This window comes from Saccopteryx bilineata, chromosome 1 (genome assembly GCF_036850765.1).
Source record: "Saccopteryx bilineata isolate mSacBil1 chromosome 1, mSacBil1_pri_phased_curated, whole genome shotgun sequence".
NCBI classification, from domain to species: Eukaryota; Metazoa; Chordata; class Mammalia; order Chiroptera; family Emballonuridae; genus Saccopteryx; species Saccopteryx bilineata.
In genome coordinates this window covers 2,699,212-2,721,593 of record NC_089490.1, presented here as the reverse complement: position 1 = coordinate 2,721,593, position 22,382 = coordinate 2,699,212, and the positions used below count along the sequence as shown (strand labels likewise).

At 45.0% G+C, this 22,382-nt stretch overlaps 1 protein-coding gene across 1 annotated transcript; it reads left to right on the top strand.

Annotated features, from left to right (window-relative positions):
* The first annotated feature begins 14,574 nt into the window (after positions 1 to 14,574).
* Positions 14,575 to 21,698, top strand: LOC136321076 (HLA class II histocompatibility antigen, DQ beta 1 chain-like). Its single transcript, XM_066254149.1, has 6 exons — positions 14,575 to 14,774; positions 16,026 to 16,295; positions 19,413 to 19,694; positions 20,189 to 20,299; positions 20,769 to 20,792; positions 21,361 to 21,698. Exons 1-6 carry the CDS (start codon positions 14,666 to 14,668, stop codon positions 21,372 to 21,374), a joined length of 810 nt encoding a protein of 269 aa, XP_066110246.1. The 5' UTR covers positions 14,575 to 14,665; the 3' UTR covers positions 21,375 to 21,698.
* Positions 21,699 to 22,382: the final 684 nt, after the last annotated feature.

Below are 22,382 nucleotides of genomic sequence, written 5' to 3'. Positions count from 1 at the left end.
TTGGTCCAGTGTGTCATTTAAGGCCAATATTTTTTTATTGATTTTCCTGTTTGGATGGATGATATTTCTTCTTTTTGAGCTTATTAAACTGTCTATTAGTGTTTTCTTGCATCTTATTGAGTATTTTCAGAAGTTTAATTTTGGATTCTCTAAAGTTTAACTCCTAGGTTTCAATGTGACTGAGCTTTCTTTCTAGAGATGCTTCCTTTTCTTTCTGAACTATGTCTCTTTCTTGTGTAGGCATGGTATTTGATATCTTCTTCCTTGATGGCATTTAAGAGTAGTATTGTTAAGAACTCGATCAAAAACAAGTAAAAATTCAAAAGGAAACATAAAATATAAAATTAAAAATAAAATATTTTAATCATGACAATTATAAAAGAGTTCTCCTAAAAACAAAGAGGAAAACCAAAAAAAAAAAAAAAAAAGGGAAACAGGACACCTACAAAAAATAGGAATAGCCTATGAAAATTCAAATGAAATGAAATTCTAAAGAAGAAAGACAAAGGGAATATTTTTGTTTTGAGACATTATTGTTTTCTTCCACTAGGTGGCACTGTATTACAAGTTTTAGCTCTGTGAGATCCTGAACTAATGTCTGCTGAGATGTTGATTTCAAAATAATGTAGGGGAGGGTGCTGTTGCCTTGGTGTGTGGGGATCCTCGTGAGGGTTTTTCTACTTCATCGTCTTAGCTATGGAGTTCTCAGGCTTCGAGGCTCTCCTTCCCGTATCTTAAAAGACCAGGGAACCAGACATGAAGTGCCTCTGTTCTTCAGGAGTGAGCATGGCTCTGACAAATTAGCTGTGGGGTCCGTCACTGCCATGCTCTGTTCCCCAGGAGGCAGGATCTGGGACACACTTTGGTTTTCTCTGCCTCTGGGCTGAGTGTGACCTGTATGTAAACCATGGGAACAGTGGCTATGACCCCTCATTCTGCTGCCACTTTGGTTTAGTGTCTTCCCTTCTGCCTCTCAATCTCACCACTCTTCTTGGCAAAAGAAGACTCAGTCACTCCAGGCTTTTCCCCTCCAAGACAAAATGTAAACAGTCTGAGCTTTCCTCCTCTCCATAACCCCAGTAGATAAAATCCCAGACAGTCCAGGCCTCTCTGCTCTCCAGAGCTGACCTTGAATATGTGTTATCTTCCACCCCCCTTTTCAACTGTTCCCATGTTTAGTCTATTTTTTTTTCTTTTAATTTTTCTGAAGCTGGAAACAGGGAGAGACAGTCAGACAGACTCCCGCATGCGCCGACCGGGATCCACCCGGCCCGCCCACCAGGGGCGGTGCTCTGCCCCCCAGGGGGCGATGCTCTGCCCATCCTGGGCGTCGCCATATTGCGACCAGAGCCACTCTAGCGCCTGAGGCAGAGGCCACAGAGCCATGCCCAGCGCCCGGGCCATCTCTGCTCCAATGGAGCCTTGGCTGCGGGAGGGGAAGAGAGAGACAGAGAGGAAAGCACGGCGGAGGGGTGGAGAAGCAAATGGGCGCTTCTCCTGTGTGCCCTGGCCGGGAATTGAACCCGGGTCCTCCGCACGCTAGGCCGACGCTCTACCGCTGAGCCAACCGGCCAGGGCAACACATGTTTAGTCTATTTGATGCACTGATCTTTCAGGCAAGCCTGTGAGCCCAGCTGGGGTTCCTTCATTGTGTTACAGCTCTTCAACTTGTTGAAATTTCAGAGATATCTGGGGTTTCTCTGTGTTGCCAGTAATCGGACGTCATCTCCCATTGTTTCTACTCATGTCAGTTCTAATTAACATGTATAACAGTCTTTAGAAACCTGTATCTTTCCCAATTCTTTTGTTCTAACTTTTAGCTACTTTACTGTGATACAACCCTAGTTTTGATGCATTGGTGAGCTTTTACTGCAAAGGCCAAGACCTCTACCATCTTGCAGTAAAGATGCTTCACACCAGTAAGAGAGTTGAGAGTAGAAAGTAAAAACAAGGTGCCCTTTGTAATCAGGTAATCAGCACTCAATCCTGCTTTTGATTTTCCCAGCTGCATCACCTTCAGCAAATCACTCAATACACATGACCCTCAGTGTTCTTCCCTATAAAATGGGTAGAAATGATTACATTATAATTTATATGATGACATGTAATTTAACCAAGTAAAAATTATTAGGTTTAAATAAAGTGCAGTGTCAGGCACATAACAAGCATTCCCAAATGATGACTGCTATATAATAACAAATATTAATAAAGATAGTGGTACTGGTAACATCACACCTGTCCAGCACCAGCCCATAAGTTTTTCCTCAGGCATACAAGCTTCTGCCTGTGGCCACCTGTGTATGTGGGCACAGAAACTCTAAGGAGTCACTGGGGAATACAGTTTCTTAGATGAGCGTTCAATGTTTTTATAAAAGTCTATTCCAAAACTTAAATTCTATTTTAAGATTTTATTTATTCATTTTAGAGAAGAGAAAGAAAGAGAGAAGGGGGGAGGAGCAGGAAGCATCAACTCCCATATGTGCCTTGATCAGGCAAGCCCAGTGTTTTGTACCAGTAGCCTCAGCATTTTAGGTTAACACTTTATTCACTGTGCTTCCACAGATCAGGCTCCAACGCTTAATGACTTCAAACAATGATTTATTATTTTCTCATGACTCTGTAAGATAGTTGATTGTGCTAGGTCCATGGGGACAATCTTCATGTTCTGGGCTGGGCTCAGGTATTCTCAGGTGGGCTCCCTCACAAGTCTATAGTCTCAATTGGTTGAGCAGGGACTGCTGGAATTCTCTCCAAGTGGGTTTGTGACCCAGCAGGCTGACTGAGGCTCGTTCAGAAGGTGCTGGAAGGCTCCCTGGTGCAGAAGAAAAATGGAGGGGCATCTTGAGCCTAAACTTAGAACTCACATCTGTGATTCCAGTACATTTCCTTAGTTAAAGCAGGTCACAGAACCAGCTCAGATCAAGAGGTGGGTTGACAGACGGGTCATATTTCTTGACAGAATGAGCTACAAAGTATTTGTGGCTATTTTTGCAACTTGCCACAATGGTCTCTGGTTGTATAGCTTATGTAAATGAGTTTGGTGTGTGAGTTAGGAGTGGCTACACATTTGAAATGAATCTTACTCATCTTTCTGTCAGCATTTTAACTCCACCCCCACTGAAAGCACAGCTCTGCTTTCTCCAAGCAGAAGGGGACCTGAGGTCTGCTGAGCACATGTGCATAGGGGCTGCAGTGTGCTCTCACACTCACGTCTTCATGGTTTTGCAGACGAAAGTGTGGAAGCCTGGAGATTAAAAGTGATCTTCTTATGCCCTTCTGACACCAGGTCTATATTAATGTCTATATTTTGCCAGTTTGAATGACATGCAAAACTTTCATTTACTGTATATCCCTTTACCTTACATGACTTATTTTTTATATAATTATCTTAAATGTTTTCTCTACATACATTGAGAACTACATCAGAGATCAGTATAGTTTTTGCTTGAACCATTAAACCTAAATTATAAAACTCAGGAAGGGGAAAAATACCCACTTTACCCATTTTTAACTCTTTTTCATTGTTTTTTTCTCCCTTTGAACACCATATGATTTCTCCTTTATGATTTTATATATTTTTGGATAACTTCAGGACTTCTTTTGTTATAGATTTAGTGGTGACACATTCTCTTAGTTTTCTTTCATCTGTGAATGTCTTGCTTCCTTTCATTCCTGAATGATAATTTCAGTTGGCATATATTTTGGGGTTGACAGTCTTCTTCTTCATCACTTGAAACATCCTGTCTCACACCATTTTAGCTTTCACAGTTTCTAAGAAGAAATCTACTGGCACTCAAATTGTTCTTCCCAGGTAGATAGAGTGTTTCTTCTTTATTTCCTTTATTCTTTTTTTTCCTGTTTTGCTGCCTTGATGAATATTTCTGTCTTTATTTTTCAGCAGTTTGACTATGATATGTCTTGGCATGGATTTCTTTGTCACTAAGCTGCTTGGGGTTGGCTCAGCTTAGTGCATTTGTATGTTTATATCTTTGCTAAAGTTGGGGGGCATCTTCAGTAATGATTTTCTTACATTCTTTTATTGCCTCATACTCTTTTCCCCCTCATTCCAGAATTCCAGTGACACAAATGATAAATTTTGGTTATAATCACATAGGTCCTTGAGGCTTAGTAATTCTTTTCCATTATCTCTTTCCTCTGTTGTTCAGGATGGTTATTTTATATTGTTCTTTTCTCTAATTTACTGATTCTTATCTCATTTACTTATAAGCCCATGAAAGACATTATTTATGTTACAATGTTTTGATCTTTAACATTTTCTTTTGGTTCCTTTTTAGAATTCCTTCAGTTTGGATTACCCATCTGTTCTTTCATTCTAGCTTCTTTACCCATTAGACTCCTTAAGAACTAAATCATAGTTGTTTAAACTCACCATTTATAATTCCAACATCACTGTCATATTTAATCTAGTCATGATGTCTTTTTTATTTAAAACTTTAATTTTATTTAGAAATTAATTTTAATGTGATGATATTGACTTATAAGAGTGCATAGGCATCAGGTAAACATTTCCATAGGAGATGAGATCAGACTAATAGCAGTGTAAGAGATATTACTGATCATTTCCCTTGAAATTTTAACAAATTGAACAGCTATAATGCAGTGAAGTAACCCCAACAGGGCTGGGAGGCTTCTCTGAAAGGTTTGCAAACTACATGGATTAAAGGTGGGAAGAGTTGAGAAGGAGGTAGAAGACAAGACACACTCATGGCTGGCTCCAGAGAGAGAGACCTGGACTGTCTAGGTTTTTATCTGCTGGGAATCTGGAGAAGGGATGAAACTGGGGTGACTTTTTTTCTGCCAAGGTGCCAGAGACAAACTCTCTTTGTTTTTCTCTGCCAGGTCTCTGGAGAAGAGAGAAGTCTGGATTACTGGGTTTCCTTCTGCCAGGAGGAATGGTGAGATTGAAGGCTGAGGGGGAAATAAATCAAAGTTATATTAAAACAAGGAGTCACAACCAGTGTTCCAGTTGTCTGCCAGAAGCCCAGGCTTGATGCAGAGACAGAGAAAACCAAAGTGTGGCTGCCCAGCTTGCCAGATCCTGCATCCCATACCCCATAGGCTATGAAGAGTAGCAGAGACAGACCCCACAACTAGCTCTCTAGACTCAGTCTCTCCTCTGAAGAACAGTGGTGCACCATATTTGGTCTTCTGGTCTGAATAGATGTGGGTAGAAGTGCCCAGAAGACTGAGATTGCTATTGCTAAGGCAGTAAAGCCCTCACAACATGCTTCATCCACCAACGTGACCACAGTCCTACCTCCATCATTATGACAGCAAGGTCTCAGCAGAGGTCAGCCCAGGAATTTCACAGAGCTAAATCTGGAAATACAGCACCACCCACTGGAAGAAAACAAACAAACAAACAAAAAACTCTGAAAACTAAAATATATATTTTTAAATTTCATATTCTTTAATTTTTTATGTATTATATTTTTCAGAAGTGAGAAGTGGGCCAGAGGGAGGAGACAGTATGACAGACTCCTGTATGTGCCCAAGCAGAATCCACCCGGCATGCCCACCAGGGGGCGATGCTCTGCCCATTAGGGCCTTGCTCTGCTGTAGCCGGAGCCATTCTAGTGTCTGAAACGGAGGCCATGGAGCCCTTTTCAGTGCTCGGGCCAACTTTGCTCCCATAGAGCCTTGGCTGTGGGAGGAGAAGAGAGAGATAGAAAGAAAGGAGAGGGGGAAAGGATGGAGAAGCAGATGGGTGATTCTCCTGTGTGCCCTGGCTGGGAATCAAACCTGGGACTTCGACATGACAAGCCAATGCTCTACTGCTGAGCCAACGAGACAGGGCCTCATATCCTTGGATTTTTATATTTATATTGTTTGTGTAAGTGTTATATTTGTTTTTGATTTCTTGGTCTTTGGTCATTGTTTTTTGTGTTTCGCCTTTTTAATTGTAATTAGTAAAAAATTTTGGTATTTTTTATATTTTTTTGTTAAAGTTCTTAACAATAACACTCTCAAATGGCATAAAGAAAAAAGAAATCAAACATTATGTTTACACAAGAAAGAGATACAGTACAGAAAGAAAATGAAAATCTCCAGAACATAATCTCTGAAAACCTTGGAGTTAAATAATAGAGAATTCAAAATTGAAGTTTTGAAAATACTTGATGAAATGCAATAAAATATTGATAGGCAATTCAATGAGCTAAAAAACAAACAAACATAAAGAGTAATTCAACAAAGAGATTGAAACTTTAAAAAATAACAAAACAGAGCCTGACCTGTGGTGGCGCAGTGGATAAAGCGTCAACCTGGAAATGCTGAGGTTGCCGGTTCAAAACCCTGGGCTTGCCTGGTCAAGGTACATATGGGAGTTGATGCTTCCTGCTCCTCCCCCCCTTCTCTATAATAAATAAATAAAATCTTTAAAAAAAATAACAAAACAGAGATGAAGAACTCAATACATAAATTGAAAATGAGCTAGCAAGTTTAGCTTTAGAACAGGCCAGACAGAGAAAAGAATCAGTGACATCAAAGACAGACAAATAGAGATGGTACAGAAAGAAGAGAGAGAATCATGAATAATAAAAATGTTACAGCTCTACAAGAATTGTCTGACTCCATCACAAGAGCAATATAAGAATAACAGGTACATCAAGAAAAAAAAGGGAGAAGAGAGTGGAGAGGCTAGTCAAACATATAATTGATAAGAAAGAACTTCCCTAACCTATGGAGAGAGTTAGATTCTTGATTCCAAAAAGCAAACAGAACAACTGGTTACCTCAACTCAAACAGGCCTTCTCCAATGCGCATCATAAAAAATCGTCAGAAACCAATTACAAAGAATGAGTCCTTAAGGCAAGTAGGAAAATAATGAACATAACATATAAAGGAAGACACATTAAATTATCATGAGTCTTCTCAGCAGAAATTCTATAAGCTGGAAAAGAGTGGACCCAAATATTGAAAGTACTGAAAAGAGGAATTACCCCACAAGAATACTATATCCATCAAAGCTATCTTTCAAATATGAATGAGAAATAAAAAAATTTGCAGAGACACAAAAGCTGAGATAACTTATCACCAGAAAACACCCCCTGCAGGAACTTCTCAGTGGGATTATTTGATCAGATACAAAGAAGAAAACAAATAAAAACTATTAGTAAAAGTTCCAAGAAGAATTACAATATAAAGAAAGATAATCTGAGGCAACAATAACATAAAAGGGGAGAGGATAAAGATGTGCATTAGCAAAGGAGGATGGAGTGCAGAAGCATTCATAAGACAAAGGGCTTTTGTACATACAACAATTTTTCTTTTAAGAACCTAATGGTAACCACCCAGGTGAAAGCCACAACTGAAACACATAGCTTATAAGAAGAAGAAACAGAAGAAAGAAGTATGGAATAACACTAAACAAACACAACTGACTGAAACACAGTAGAGAATAATCACAGGAGGCACACAGCTACCAGAAAACAAAACATAAAATGGCTATAGGAAATCCTCAAGTGTCAATAATGACCCTAAAGGTCAATGGACTAAACTCACCAATAAAGAGGCGCAGAGTATTAAGTTGGATAAAAAACAAAACCAAACTGTAAGATGCTTTGAAGAGACACATTTAAGTTGCAAGGACAAAAGTAGACTCAAAGTGGAAGGTTTGGCCTGACCTGTGGTGGCGCAGTGGGATAAAACGTCGACCTGGAACACTGAGGTTGCTGGTTCAAAACCTTGGGCTTTCCTGGTCAAGGCACATATGGGAGTTGATGCTTCCTGCTCCACCCCTTCTCTCTCTCTCTCTCCTCTCTCTCTAAAAATCAATAAATAAAATATTAAAAAATATTAAAGTGGAAGGTTTGAAAATGATTCTCCAAGCAGATAATAGTGAAAGAACAGCAGGTTTAGCCATACTGATACCTGACAATGTTGACTTCAAGACACAAAAGTAACAAAAGACAAAGATGAAAATTTTATAATGATAAAGGGGGCACTATATCAAGAAGACACAACATTTCTTTATATATATATTTGTACCAAATGAGGGAGCACCAAAATATATCAGACATCTACTAAGTGATCTAAAAATAGAAACAAACAAAATCAAATTTATACTTAGAGATTTCAACATACCATTGAGGGCTTTAGATAAATCATTCCAACAGAAAATCAAAATAGAAATATTGATCTTAAATGACACAAAAGACAAAATGGACATAATTGATATTTATGAGACATTTCATCCCAGAACATCAGATTATGCATTTGTTCCCAGTGTGCATGCAACATTCTAAAGGATAGACCATATATTGGGTCATAAAACTAATATCTACAAATTCAGGAAGATTGAAATAATACTAAACATATTGTCTGACTGTAAGGCTTTGAAGTTAGAGTTCAGCTGCAAAATGGAAGTAAAGAAAATCCAAAGAAATGTAGTAATTAAAGGACATAGTTCTAAAAAATGACTGGATCAAAGAAGAAATAAAAGCAGACATCAAAACATATATACTGAACAGGAAAAATGTCAACATGACATATCAAAATTTCTGGGATGCAGCAAAAGCAGTAATGAGAAGGAAGTTTATGTCATTACAGGCTTATATCAAGAAACAAAGGAGTTTCCAAGTAAACAGAATAACAACACATCTTAAAGAACTAAAAAAAGAAAAGCAAGGCCAACCCAATGTCAGCACGAAAAAAAGAAATAGTAAAAATTAGAACAGAACTAAATAAAACAGAGAACAGAAAAAGTATAGAAAAAATTCATACACAAAGAGCTGAATTTTTTACAAGATTAATAAAATTGACAAAACCATAGCTAAACTCACTAAGGAACAAGGAAATGACTCATAAACAAAACATGAAATGAAAGAGGAGAAATTACCACAGCCATCACAGATATATCAATACATAGGATCAGAGTAGGATACTATGAAAGATATATGCTATCAAATTTAACACTCTAGAAGAAATGGATAAGTTCCTAGAGTTATACCATTTTCCTAAACTGAGTCAAAAGAGGTAAAAAACCTAAATAGACCCATAAGCAGGAAGAAAATATTGGGTTGGGGAATAAGTTCATAGTGTTTTTATATTTTCTTTTATTTTACAATGATTTGTTTGCTGTTTGGCAAAGGGTAAGTATTCATTCGATAAAACTCTTTCTGCTCTACAAAACTATGTTAATTGTATTTTTGAGTTATTTAATTTTTTATTAGTTTTGAGGCTTAGAAATGGAATACCCAGGAGGCAAAAATCAACATTTTCGACACCTGCTCTTCTTTGCTTTTCATCAAGGTCAAAAAGCTGCCGAAGCAGCCCGGGACATTTGCGACGTGTATGGAGAAGGTGTCATAGGCGAGTCTACAGCACGGAAATGGTTTGCAAAGTTCAAAAATGGCGACTTTGACGTCGATGACACGTGCCGCAGCGGAAGGCCTTCTGAATTCAATGAAGAACTGGGAAATGCTCGAAAAGAATGCCATGGTCAACAAGGAGCTCTACATTGCCCAGCTACACCGCGTGAATGAGGCTATTTGACTGAAAAGACCTGATCGACATGGTCAAACCATACTCCTTCACGACAACGCCAGGCCCCATGTTGCACAAGTCGTCAAAGCCGCACTCCAAGAGCTCGAATGGGAGGTCCTTCAGCATCCACCATATTCTTCGGACCTTGCACCGACTGATTACCATCTTTTCCGCTCCCTGTCAAACCATATGAAGGGCGTTACCTTCGATAACAAAGAGGTCCTTAAAAACTGGCTCAACAACTTCTTTGACACCAGACCAGGCGATTTTTGGCGGAACGGCATCAACAAATTGGTCGAGAGGTGGGAAGAGGTTGTAAACAGCAACGGCAAATATATAATTGATTAACTTATTGATATAATTATTGTTTTTTGTTTAAATAAAAGTCTTCGGTAAAAACGCTACGAACTTATTCCCCAACCCAATAGAAACAACTATCAAAAACTTCCACCGAAATAAAAGTCCAGGACCAGAGAGCTACATTAGTTCATTCTGCCAAACATTCAAAGAAGATATGGAACGTATCCTTCTCATAATCTTCCAGAAAAATAGAAGAAGAAATATTCCTTAACACATTTTGAGGCCAACATAAGCCTCATACCGAAACCTGGCAATGACAACAGAAAAAATTAAAAATATAGATCAATATCTCTCATGAATACAGATGCAAAAATCCGAAACAAAGTACTAGCAAATCAAATACAATAATACTTTAAATAAATAATACATCACAATCAATGAATCAGTAGAATTCATTCCAGGAGCCCCAGGATGAGCTCAGGATCAAACGCATCTCCTTGCTTTTTTCTTCATAATGACGGTGTAAGAGGTAATTCCATCATGTGAATAGAGATGAGGAAGAACAAGAAGCCTTCTCTATCTTTGTTAGTAATGTTGAAATAGATGAACTTACTGCTACTATGTTATAATTAATATGTATGTAGTTCCCAGCATTTCATCCACGTCTGCGTTCATGACAGTGGTCCTGTGAGGTGCGTGTTCTTCCTACGGATGAGGCAAAACTAAGTCCTTCAGGCTGAAATATTTTATCTGTGGTCACTCTGCTACTATTCAATTTGACTCTTTCTTCAGATTCTCTAAAATGTGATTTTTTTTTGTATTTTTCTGAAGCTGGAAACGGGGAGAGACAGTCAGACTCCGGCATGCACCCAACCGGGATCCACCCGGCTCGCCCACCAGGGGCAACTCTCTGCCCACCAGGGGGCGATGCTCTGCCCCTCCGGGGCGTTGCTCTGTTGCAACCAGAGCCACTCTAGCGCCTGGGGCAGAGGCCGAGGAGCCATCCCCAGCGCCCGGGCCATCTTTGCTCCAATGGAGCCTCGGCTGCGGGAGGGGAAGAGAGAGACAGAGAGGAAGGAGAGGGGGAGGGGTGGAGAAGCAGATGGGCGCTTCTCCTGTGTGCCCTGGCCGGGAATCGAACCGGGGACTTCCGCACGCCAGGCCGACGCTCTACCACTGAGCAATCTGGCCAGGGCTTTAAAATGTGATTTTAAAGATAATTTTGGTCCCTGGCTGGTTGGCTCATCGGTAGAGCATCGGCCTGGCATGCGGGGGACCCGGGTTCGATTCCCGGCCAGGGCACATAGGAGAAGCGCCCATTTGCTTCTCCACCTCCCCCTCCTTCCTCTCTGTCTCTCTCTTCCCTTCCCGCAGCCAAGGCTTCATTGGAGCAAAGATGTCCCGGGCGCTGGGGTGGCTCCTTGGCCTCTGCCCCAGGCGCTAGAGTGGCTCTGGTCACAGCAGAGCGATGCCCTGGAGGGGCAGAGCATCGCTCCCTGGTGGGCAGAGCTTCGCCCTTGGTGGGCGTGCCGGGTGGATCCTGGTCGGGCGCATGCGGGAGTCTGTCTAACTGTCTCTCTCCGTTTCCAGCTTCAAGAGAAGAAAATTAAAAAAAAAAAAAAACAAGAAAAAAAAATATAATTTTGTGTACAGAAGAGGACCTATTTATATGAGTCATCACAGAAAATGCAGAGAACTCTTTTCCTAGGGCATCATGTGGGGACACATGTGAGTAGCTTCATCAAGATTTTAAAAATTTAGGAATAAACACTTTATAATTTTTAATAAAGGGAAATACTATTCTGGGAGCAGTATTTCTAATTCTCTACTGGCATTAAGGAGGCCACAAGACCCTTTAAAATAAACAGTTGTTTATTTTTGTATGGCACTTCCAGTGACAAGATGATTATTATGTTTAGGGTTACCCTACTGACCAAGCACAGGTGCCAAGGGATGCTGACCAAGGAAGATGATTTCTCCCTGAGTTTCCACATGCAAGGAGTCCACGCCTTGAATCTTCCACAGGAAACAGGGGACGTCCCCAGGGCAGAGTGTTCCTACTGTAACCCTGGCTCTTGTTCATGACTGTTTCTTTAATCTCATCATCTATACACTTGTGCACACTCTGCCCTTATCCTAAGCGCCCTGACTCTCAGGGGCCTGGCAGAGTGAGTCAGGGTGAGGTGCCTGGAATCAGGTGGTGGTTTGTGTGAGTGGCTTTTGTCCCAGGCCAGGCCAGCAGTGACAGCCTGAGTAATGTAGCAGGGTGTGGACACTGCAGAGAACTAGAAAAAGTAAAGGTGCTGGCGGTCAGAGGAAGCAGCTGGCAGAAGCCCAAACCAGAGTCTATTGATGAGATTTCAGCCAATGAGGAAGAGGAGTCTAAGCTGACACTTCAGTTGCTGGCAGAGACGTCTGTGTGAAGAGGCCTGTGAGATGGGGAGTCCCAGGTGTGAGGCAGCCTCTCTGCACAGCCCAGAGCAGAAGCGACAGGATTGTCCTCTCAGGACAGCAGGGAGGGTGTAGGCCAGAGGCCTCTGTTTATTCTGAGGGACCCTGAAGTGGGGGGTTAGGGAGCTGAGACACCTTCAAGTTCCCCCTCATTCTGTTCCTTGTCCCCCAATCCTATTTCTGGTCCGAGTTGGATGCTCGTCCTCATTCCGGAGTGACCCTGACCCTGACACACCCTGCTGGGGACGCCCAGCAGGCTCAGGGGCTCTGGGACGGGACACCCGACAGAGAACTGGAGACCTCACCACCTGCATGAGCCATGGATGGGACTCCTTGTCATTGCCTCCTCCTCATTTCTGTTTACCTTGTAAATGTCCTTTAATCTGCTTTTAGATCCTATCTTCAATTTTAAAAGGAGAGACCCTAAAATGCAGGGAAGGAGGAGAAGAAGGGAGAGGAGAGAAGGACATACTTATTGTCTTGTTTATTCATGTTTGCGAGACATTGTTTCCATTGCTCTATAATGTTTAATTCTCCCCCTGGTCATGGGCGAGAGGAGCCTGGTAAAGATCACAGTCAGTGAAGAAACCTCACCAGTAGCTCTGCCATGTGGGTGGCACTTAGGGGCCAGCACAGCACACACTGTGACTCTGAACATCTGCTGCCTCGGGGACACTGTTCAGGCCCAGGAATGCCTTCTCCACATCTCTGCTCTCTGTCCTGGAAACTACAGGTGACTGTGTGGGAACGCTGTGTTTGTGGGCTGTGCCTTTGCTGACGTCTGATCCACCTGCTTCATGGCTCAGGGGGGATTTAAGCAGCTGGAGAGCTTATAGAAGAAAAGTCAAGTTTTCAGATACTTTCCTTCAAAGAGCACCAATACAGTGATTCCTGTACAACGAAGAGTCACGTGTTGGTGGGGCTGGGAGTAGAGTTCTGTGCTTGTTTTCTTGTTCCTAATATTCCTAAGAGTTAAACTTGGTAGCAGAGAAATGTTTCACAATATTAAACATTTTATTACTCCTAACTTTTTTTTTTTTTTGTATTTTTCTGAAGCTGGAAACGGGGAGAGACAGACAGACTCCCACATGCGCCTGACCGGGATCCACCCGGCACACCCACCAGGGGCAATGCTCTGCCCACCAGGGGGCGATGCTCTGCCCCTGAGGGGCATCACTCTGTTGCAACCAGAGCCACTCTAGCGCCTGGGGCAGAGGCCAAGGAGCCATCCCCAGTGCCCGGGCCATCTTTGCTCCAATGGAGCCTTGGCTGCGGGAGGGGAAGAGAGAGACAGAGAGGAAGGAGAGGGGGAGGGGTGGAGAAGCAGATGGGTGCCTCTCCTGTGTGCCCTGGCAGGGAATCAAACCCGGGACCTCTGCACGCCAGGCTGACGCTCTACCACTGAGCCAACCGGCCAGGGCCCTCCTAACTTTGTATATACAAAGATCAAGATGTAAAATGCATGAAACAAGGTCCACATTTTTCAAAGAGAACCCTGAAGCAAAAATGTTGTGGATTCTCATAAAACACATATGAGGTAGAGCTGCAGCTTGAAACCATCTCCTATAGCATCAACGTTTGTAAGGTCTGACCCCTGGTGTATTCTATACACTTGAAACTAATGTAATAATGTATGTCACTGTAATTGAAAAATAAAAAATGATTTAAAAAACTCCAGATAGCTAGCTCAGTTAGTGAGATTATTGTATGGATATGACAATGTAGTGGGTTTGATCCCTGGTCAGGGCACACACAAGAATCAATCAATGAGTGCATGACTAAGTGGAACAACAAATTGATGTTTCTCTTTCTCTCTGTGTCTCTCTAAAATCAGTAAATTAAAATTTAAAAAAAGCTGTATTTGTTTTAAAAAAAGAAAAACCATCTCCTCTTAGAGCTCTTTCTTCCCACCACATCTTAAGGCTCCTCAGAGTGTCTCTCTAAGATAAGAGAAAGGAACATCTCAGTGACAATAATTTTCTCTCCCCTGATAAATCATCTCTCACTTACTTTGCACTACTAAAAGTCTCAAGTGTAAGAACAATAGATTTTAGTTAAATGTCACAAAGATGTCTGCTCCTCAATCATTTTTCTCTCTTGGTTCTTTAAACCCCTAAGGCATTCAATCTTCAAATCTTCTCCAACTGAGAGAAACTCTTCACAGGTTCATTCAGTGCAATTTGATGAGGACGCGGTTCCAGGCACTGGATAAAGAACCTTCACAGAGAACATCTGCCCAGAGACAGATGATGCACGTCAGCTCCAGTGCTGATTGGCTCCCTTCCTGGGACTCTCAGATCCCACCGTGCAGGGACGCTTTCACAGGGTTTATTCTCTGGAGTGGCTCCAGCGGGGTCATCAGGGGCAGCTGTGTTCACCAGCATTACTTCTTCCTCTGTCACCGATCATGTCCGGGAAGACAGCTCTGCAGGTCCCCGGCGGCCTTCGGACGGCGGCTGTGCTGGTGACGCTGGTGGCGCTGAGCGCCCCCGTGGCCGAGGGCAGAGACTCTCCACGTGAGTGCAGGGCAGCTGACCCCAGAGCCGCCAGCCTGGGAGGGGCCCTGAGGGACCCAGGCCGGGCGTGGGGTGGCTGTGACCTGAGAATAGTCTCCTGTCACACGTGTCCTCTCTCTGGGAGAGAGAGCTCTGTTACATCCTCACTTCCACCTTCTAATGACGAGGTGAGGACAGTCCCCATCCACCAGCTATAATGGAGTGAGGACAGGGTGCGCCTAGGACCAGGGACAGGAACAGGGATATTTATGAAGATAGAATTTCTCCAGAGAAGAGACACAGGATTGTCCTCTTGGGGTCCCCACGACCCTGTCTGGACTTTGTGCTAAGGGCCCTGGGCTGGGAAATGTCGGGGAGCAGTGGTCTCCGTGGGGTCAGACTTGAGGAAAGGGACCCCACCTTCCTGAGCCCGAGTGGAGGGTGTGGAGGTTATGTCCTGGAATCTGGGTGCAGCTGAGTGGGGCCCACAGACACGGAGACTCGACTTCAGGGTTCCCTGCTCTGTGGTCACCTAGTGAGTGCAGTGGGGTTCAGGTCGTGAGTGGATGGAGGACTGGACTTAGGAGGAGAATGTGAGGGGGACTCACACACACTGGAAACCAGGTACTTCAGACACCGGATCCCACCTTCACGTCAGTCCTGTCAGTGTCCTGACCCCTGGGTGTGGGGGTGAGGGTCTTTCTACACAACCACACTCACGGTGTGGACGCTCTGAGGAACCGTCCCCGCTGGTAACCCGCACAGCGTAGCTGGGATCTGATTTATCTCGTTGGAAAGTCTGCGCTGTTCCCATGAAGAAAATGTTCGTTTCTGGGAGTCGGGGTGCCGGGTCCCTGCTAACCACACAGTGTGGGAAGGACGGCACTTAGTCGAGGTCACGAGTATGTGTTTCTCCGGGCGAGGACAAGCTGAGTTCTAGACGGTTCTCTCCTTCCCTGTCCTTCCTTCGTGGACACGCGTCTCCGAGGCCCCGGGAGTCCATGGAAAATGGGATTTCCTGTGGGAGGTCCTGCCGGCCCGAGTGCGGGACGGATGTGAAGTCACCGCACCGCGTTCCCGTCCCGGCGGTCAGGCTCCGGCGGGGTCACCGGCCGCAGGCTTGTCCTCGGGGACACTTCCCCCTCTGTCCCTCCCTCTCCGCGGGCAGCTCCGGACGCCCGGGGCAGGGGTGGGGCGGAACATTCTCGGGCGGAACCCAGTTCGAGCGGCCGCGCGGGCGGCGGGCTGAGGCTGACCCCGCGGTCCCCGCAGGAGACTTCGTGCACCAGGCTAAGTCACTATGCTACTTCACCAACGGGACGCAGCGCGTGCGGTTTGTGGTCAGCTACTTCTACAACCGGGAGGAGCTCGTGCGCTTCGACAGCGACGTGGGGGAGCACCGCGCGGTGACCGAGCTGGGGCGGCCGGACGCCGAGTACTGGAACCAGCAGAAGGAGATCCTGGAGCGGACGCGGGCCGCGGTGGACACGGTGTGCAGACACAACTACGAGATGGACAGCGCCCTGATCTTACACCAGCGAGGTGAGCGCCGCCGTCCACCCTCGGCCCGGGACGGGTCTCCGCGCGGGGACGCGCGGCATCAGGACCCAGTCCCGGGCGCGTCCCTGGACCGAGGGAGGGACCGAGGGCGGCACTGACCCGGCAGCCGGCCCGGTTCCCCGAGAGCCCCCGGGTACCCAGTGCGGCGGCGGGGGCTCCGTCTGCGGTTCTTTCCGCGCCCAACTGTGGCTTCCTCGTCCCTCCCGTCTGCCCGAGCTGCCCCTGTCCCCGTGTCCCCCTGTCCCCGTGTCCCGCCCCCAGAGTGCTGTCAGATCCCAGCCGGGCCCTCTCCAACCTGACCACACCGGCGGGGTTCGCGGCTACACAGCTGCCACCGGACCGCGCACACGGGCTGTGTCCGAGCCATGAAGTGCGATGTTTTAGGTTTTTGTCTCAAATTATTTATCTCAATTCTGTTTTCTTAAATGGCTGTCACTAGTCCTGGACCTCTTTGAGGGGAGGGACTGTCATTTATGGTTGTGTGTCTCCTGCCTGACACACTGACCATCTCAGTGGGAGCTCATAACCTCTGTGAGGTTCCTGCATAAATGTTCTAGCCGCAGGCCACGTCCACCGAGGCTCAGTAGGAAACACAAGGGTAAGCAGAGCCTTAAACACTGACTTGATTATTTTGTGCAGTTTTGCTTAATGCATTAAAGTAAACTATTCTCAATTTGGATCTTCATAATTCAGAATTTGTGAGTGCAAAGTCAGAGGGCAAAGTTCTTGCTCAAGACAAAAACACTTGAATGGTGTTGTAAGGTAGAATTTAATTTTTTAGAAGAGCTCAACAAATACTAAAATAGAAGTGAAGTTTTGAAGTATACAAATTGATGCTATTAAATTATTGAACAAAAATTGGTTTAGGTTTATTTTGACCTAGATCTGCCTCCCTTCCCTCAGAAGCAGCACTTACTTCAGGGGTAGATAATTAGAGTGTTAATTACAGCCATTTAATGAGCATCTATTTCTTAGACAATTCTCTTACCTGACACCACCTCTGTTATGCTACTTAATGTCACATCTACTTGTGTGTTAGGAGTTAGGGTGACCACCTTAATATAGTAATATTGGTACATAATAAACTTTAAGTATTTATCCCGCAGTAATTTACCAGGTCCTGAAGCCTTCCCACATTCACAGGTCATTGTGTTCTAAGTCACAAGTCACATGTATACACACATGTACATAATAGAAACAAAGTCTCACTAAAGCCAGTTACGACCAGAAGCAGCAAAATGAGTCTGTTCTCACCTATTTTCAGTGTTGGAGGGACAAAGTGATACTTTTAGAGGATTACAAATTCACTGATGACTTCCTAATCTGACCCCAGAGTTAAATACACACGTTCACATAACTTTTAGCTGATTTGCACTCTCCTTTCTTGCCTTCTCACCCACATCCTCATGCCACCAAATACTTAGATTTTTACTATTTCAGGTCTTTTCCATAAAAATTATTCTAACATTTTTCTCTTGCACTTGTGTCATCTGTGTTTACTTCCAGTCTGTCTAAGCCGACAGATTTTTATGAGTCCAGGTAGCTGACCATGATCGTAGTCAGTCTCCAGGAGGAGAGCCCGAAGAACAGTTAAAGTCTAAGGTGGAAGCGTGATCCCTTCCAGATGGTGGCTCAGAGGTGTCTATAATATAAAGGGTGCTGAGACCACCTGCTGACCTCAGCATGTCCCCCTTACTTACCTGGTCACTTTACATTCTTGTCCACCCAGCCCAGCTCTGCAAGAGTCTCACAACACTCTCCAGAGAACACACATGACAGGAATGTCTGGTTTCAGAACAAGAAAACAATTCTTAATAGTGAGGGGGTGGAGTAAGATAGGCTGCTAGTAATTCCACTCACTTGAATGTTAAAAGAAAATTAGGGGGAAAAAAAGAAAAGAGAACCTAACACATTATCAAGTAAATAAAACACACATGAACTATTTAGTATAGTTTTATACTATAATAATAATGGAAAGGTAATAAAACACCTGGAGAGGTAAAAAATAAGATGTGTGAACAGGTACAGAGAGGTGAGGTGCATTTGACCATAAGTGGCAATCTGAGAAGATAAAGGAATCAAGACAGAGGCAAATGCATGTTTATCAGTGTTGCTTGTTTTCAGGCTTCCCTTTCTTTTTTTTCAAAAATTATAGACTATGAAAATAACATATGTTTTTGTCTTTTATTAGATTGCAAGTTCTATAAGGGCAGGGTCCATACTCTGTTGTTTATCTTTCTGTTCCTAGTGCTTGTTAAATTAATATTTGTTGAATGAACTAATAAATGAATCAAGAAGTCAATAAAATATAGGTGGCATGTAGCTGTGGACATGGGAGTGTATGTATTTAATAATACACATTGTTATGGAGAGCTCACCCCAGGACGGCATCTGAGCTTGGTTAGGCTGAAAGCTGAGAGAGATGCTTTGTTGGTGGGCAGCATGTAAGAAGTGCTCTTGCTCTTGAATTCTGTTATATATATTACACACTGAGAATGATAGAACAGAGCCTGTTTGAGAAATATGGCTTTCAAGGAAGGATGTGATGGTCACTGCTGTCCTACTTTGTTGGATGTAAAGATGTCTATACATTCTTAATTCTCAGCCCATGTGGAGCCATGACCAGTGCTGATAATGTCATGGCCTCAAGAGATTCAAAACTAATGTATTCTCTCTACTGTGAGGAGCAGTGGGACTAACAGAAAACAGTGTCACTGCCCGAGTGTGAGTCACTGGACCAGATCCCAACGGTCACCATCAATAGGTGTGATTGAAAAGAAATCTGGGGTTATTATCTTTATCTTAAAAATGTTAAGAATAGCAGCTGATATAATACAGCAATTTAGAATATTAAAGGGCTTCCTTTTTATCAATTGGTATGAACAGAATTATGTGCATAAAATGATTACTGTTATATGTTGAGACTGAAAGGTAAACGGACCGATGTGTTTATCTGAGCTAACAAAGTGGCCGAGCTTGGACCCTAGTCAGACCCGGAGTCAGGCATCTTTCACTCCGGTACCAGGAGGACGCTCCCCGTGGGGAGACTGGCCGTGTGCTCTCACGTCTCACTGTCTTTTCCTGTTGTCACCCCCTCAGCGGAGCCCACGGTGACCATCTCCCCAGCCAAGACAGAGGCCCTGCACCACCACAACATGCTGGTCTGCTCCGTGACGGATTTCTACCCCAGACAGATCAAAGTCCGGTGGTTCCGGAACGACCAGGAGGAGACTGCGGGCGTTGTGTCCACGCCCCTTATTCAGAACGGGGACTGGACCTACCAGGTCCTGGTGATGCTGGAGATGACCCCCCAGCGAGGAGACGTCTACACCTGCCGCGTGGAGCACCCCAGCGTCCAGAGCCCCATCACCGTGGAGTGGCGTAAGGGGCAGCTGGTTTCCCTTCACCGGGGGCCCCACAGGCAGAGAATAAACGGGGCTTCGCTGCCCGTCCCACCTCGTCCCTGTCCCTGATGTCACTACTGAGCTGGTGTCACAGGACATAGAGCCCCTCTTGTGCCGTGGCAGAGCCATCAGAGGATTCCTGATCTCATCGTCTTTCCTGACACTAGGAGGTCACCATACACACCGTGGCCCAGAACCAGCCCTGGGCTCTGCAGGACTGACTGTGTAGCTGGGGACAGGGCTCCTAGGGTCCAAGGTTAAGGACGTGTCCCAAGGAGCAGGGTCCACCCCCTCTCTCTCACCCACCCGCTGTGCTCAAGGATTTACTGTCTGGTCCCTCCCCAGGGGGGTCAGATGGAGAAGTAGGTCCCCCTGACACCCCACCTCCTGTACCTCAGACTGGACTTCCGGCTCCCCAGAGGGACACTGAGGGTGTGGGGACCAGCGCTGACACCCGGCTCTGCTCCCCAGGGGCGCAGTCTGAGTCTGCCCAGAGCAAGATGCTGAGCGGCGTCGGGGGCCTCGTGCTGGGGCTGATCTTCCTGGGGCTGGGCCTTCTCATCCGTCACAGGAAGCAGAAGGGTGAGGGCTCTGGGGACCTGGGGAGGTGGGCTGTGGCTGAGACTCTGGGGGGGTCTGCTTCCGGGAGTAACTCCCCTCCTGACCTGGGAGGAAAGGGGCTGGGCTGGTGGTGGGGGGCAGAACAGCCTGGAGGGGTTGTGGACTTGACTTTACTGGGTGAAAGGTAGCCCCCCACAGACATGACTGGTGGGTGGACCCCAGACTTCTTACTGTTCATCCCTGTCTCACTGGCCCCTTTCTGAAAGCCTCTTCTTTAAAGAAGGTCAGAGAATTGGCTTCCCTTCATTCTAGTGACAGATAATTCATTTTGGGGGGAATTTTAGAGTGGGTGGTTAAAGCCTTCTGGTTGATGGGCAATAAGGACATAAATTTCCAATTATATTTAATGGCTTATCTGGTTTCACTTTGGGGTGGCAGAGGGACTGCTGTCTGTGTAATGAGACCTTCTCTGTACCACTTCCTTCTGCAGGATCCCACGGGTCTCCGCCAGCAGGTACTGTTTCTGCTCAGTGTGTGTGTGTGTGTGTGTGTGTGTGTGTGTGGTGGGTAAGGACAGGAAAAAGAGGGATGGTTGTGAGGTGTGTACCCCGTCACAAAGGTCTCGGTCATGGTCTATTCCTTGCCACAGGATCAAGAGTTCGAGAAGTTCACCAAGTGTCTGTAGGAAGGTGTTATTCAGAAACAGGGCTTAGCTCTGGTGGCATCTTTCACAGAAAGATAATTTGGGTGGTAGACACCAGGATGATGCCCACTTTGTGCTACATGCTAGTGGCTGCTGCCTGTGGGCATTTATAAGTGACTCAGAGGCTCCTGGTGGTGGAAGGAAGGGGAGTTATTAAATTTACTAAAGAGATTGAAATGCTCCTCTCCTCCCAGAGAGATAACAGCTGTGCCCCCACCTCCTGCATGTCTGTGTGGAGCTGAAGTCCTCTTTAGTTGATATTGGGGGAGCTGACACCATACGTCCCAGCCCTCAGCTTTCTCTGATGTGCAGGGACCCCGAGAGGAGGGGACAGGGCTGTCCTCAGGGTGCCGGGTGCTGACCATTGTCCCCTCCGCAGGGCTCCTGCGCTGACGCCTGAGGACACGCTGGCTGGAACTGGCTTTGTTTCTCCTGTGATGCCACTTGTCCTGGCCCAGACTTCCAGCTGCCTGTCAGCCTGTCCCCCTCCGAGACCAGAGTCCTACAGAGGCTCTGATGCAGTAGCTGCTTTACCTCCTGTGACCCCCACAGCGAGGCTCTGGCTGTTACCTGGATTCTGTGCCTGTAAGGCCCCAACACATTTCTTTTTGGTTTGTTCATTTGTTTCTGTTTCCCCCACAGACTGTTCAAGAGAAGCACAGTAAAGCCTTTACCTGACTATAGAGCTTTTGTCATAATTAAACATGTTATGCGTTATCTGTGTCCTGAGTCTTTTTAACGGGGTGGAGGCAGGACCACAGCAGAATGAAGGGAACATGTCTTGTTCCTTGAGGGAGACCAGGGGCATCTCAGGATGCCGTGTTAGATGTGAGCAGAAGAGATAAAAAAAATCAATTTAGATGTCATCGTTCGTGGCTCATTAGTATTGCTGTTCAGTACGGTGACCTTGGGTGTTTCGGCCTCTCTTCCAGTTTGGTGAGTAGTGTCCCTGTATGCACAGTGGAACCCTGGGGCACAGATATAGTGACCTCTGGTGTCGCAAAGAACCAAACTGAGCTCTCAGATATATCTTCTTCAGTCACTTGGATCAAGGTCAATATTTATTTTTGGAAAAGTATAACCAGCAATAAAAGTAACACTTTTGGTTCCAAATAACTGAAACCCAACTGAAGTTTAATTTGTTCATGTTACAAGGAATCCTGGGGTCTAATTGATTTAAGAAGAGACTAGATCATAAAAAATAATAATAAATTTTAAAAAAGAGACTAGATGCAGATATTCAGTGAGATCTCTCCTCTTTAGGCTGTATCTCTTTCTGTGAACCCTTTTCTCTCTGACTGAATCTCTGTTCCTGTGTATTTTGTCAGTTTGTCTGCATCCCTGCATCTCTCACTCCGTCACCGTGTCCCTGCGTCTCTCACTCCGTCACCGCATCCCTGT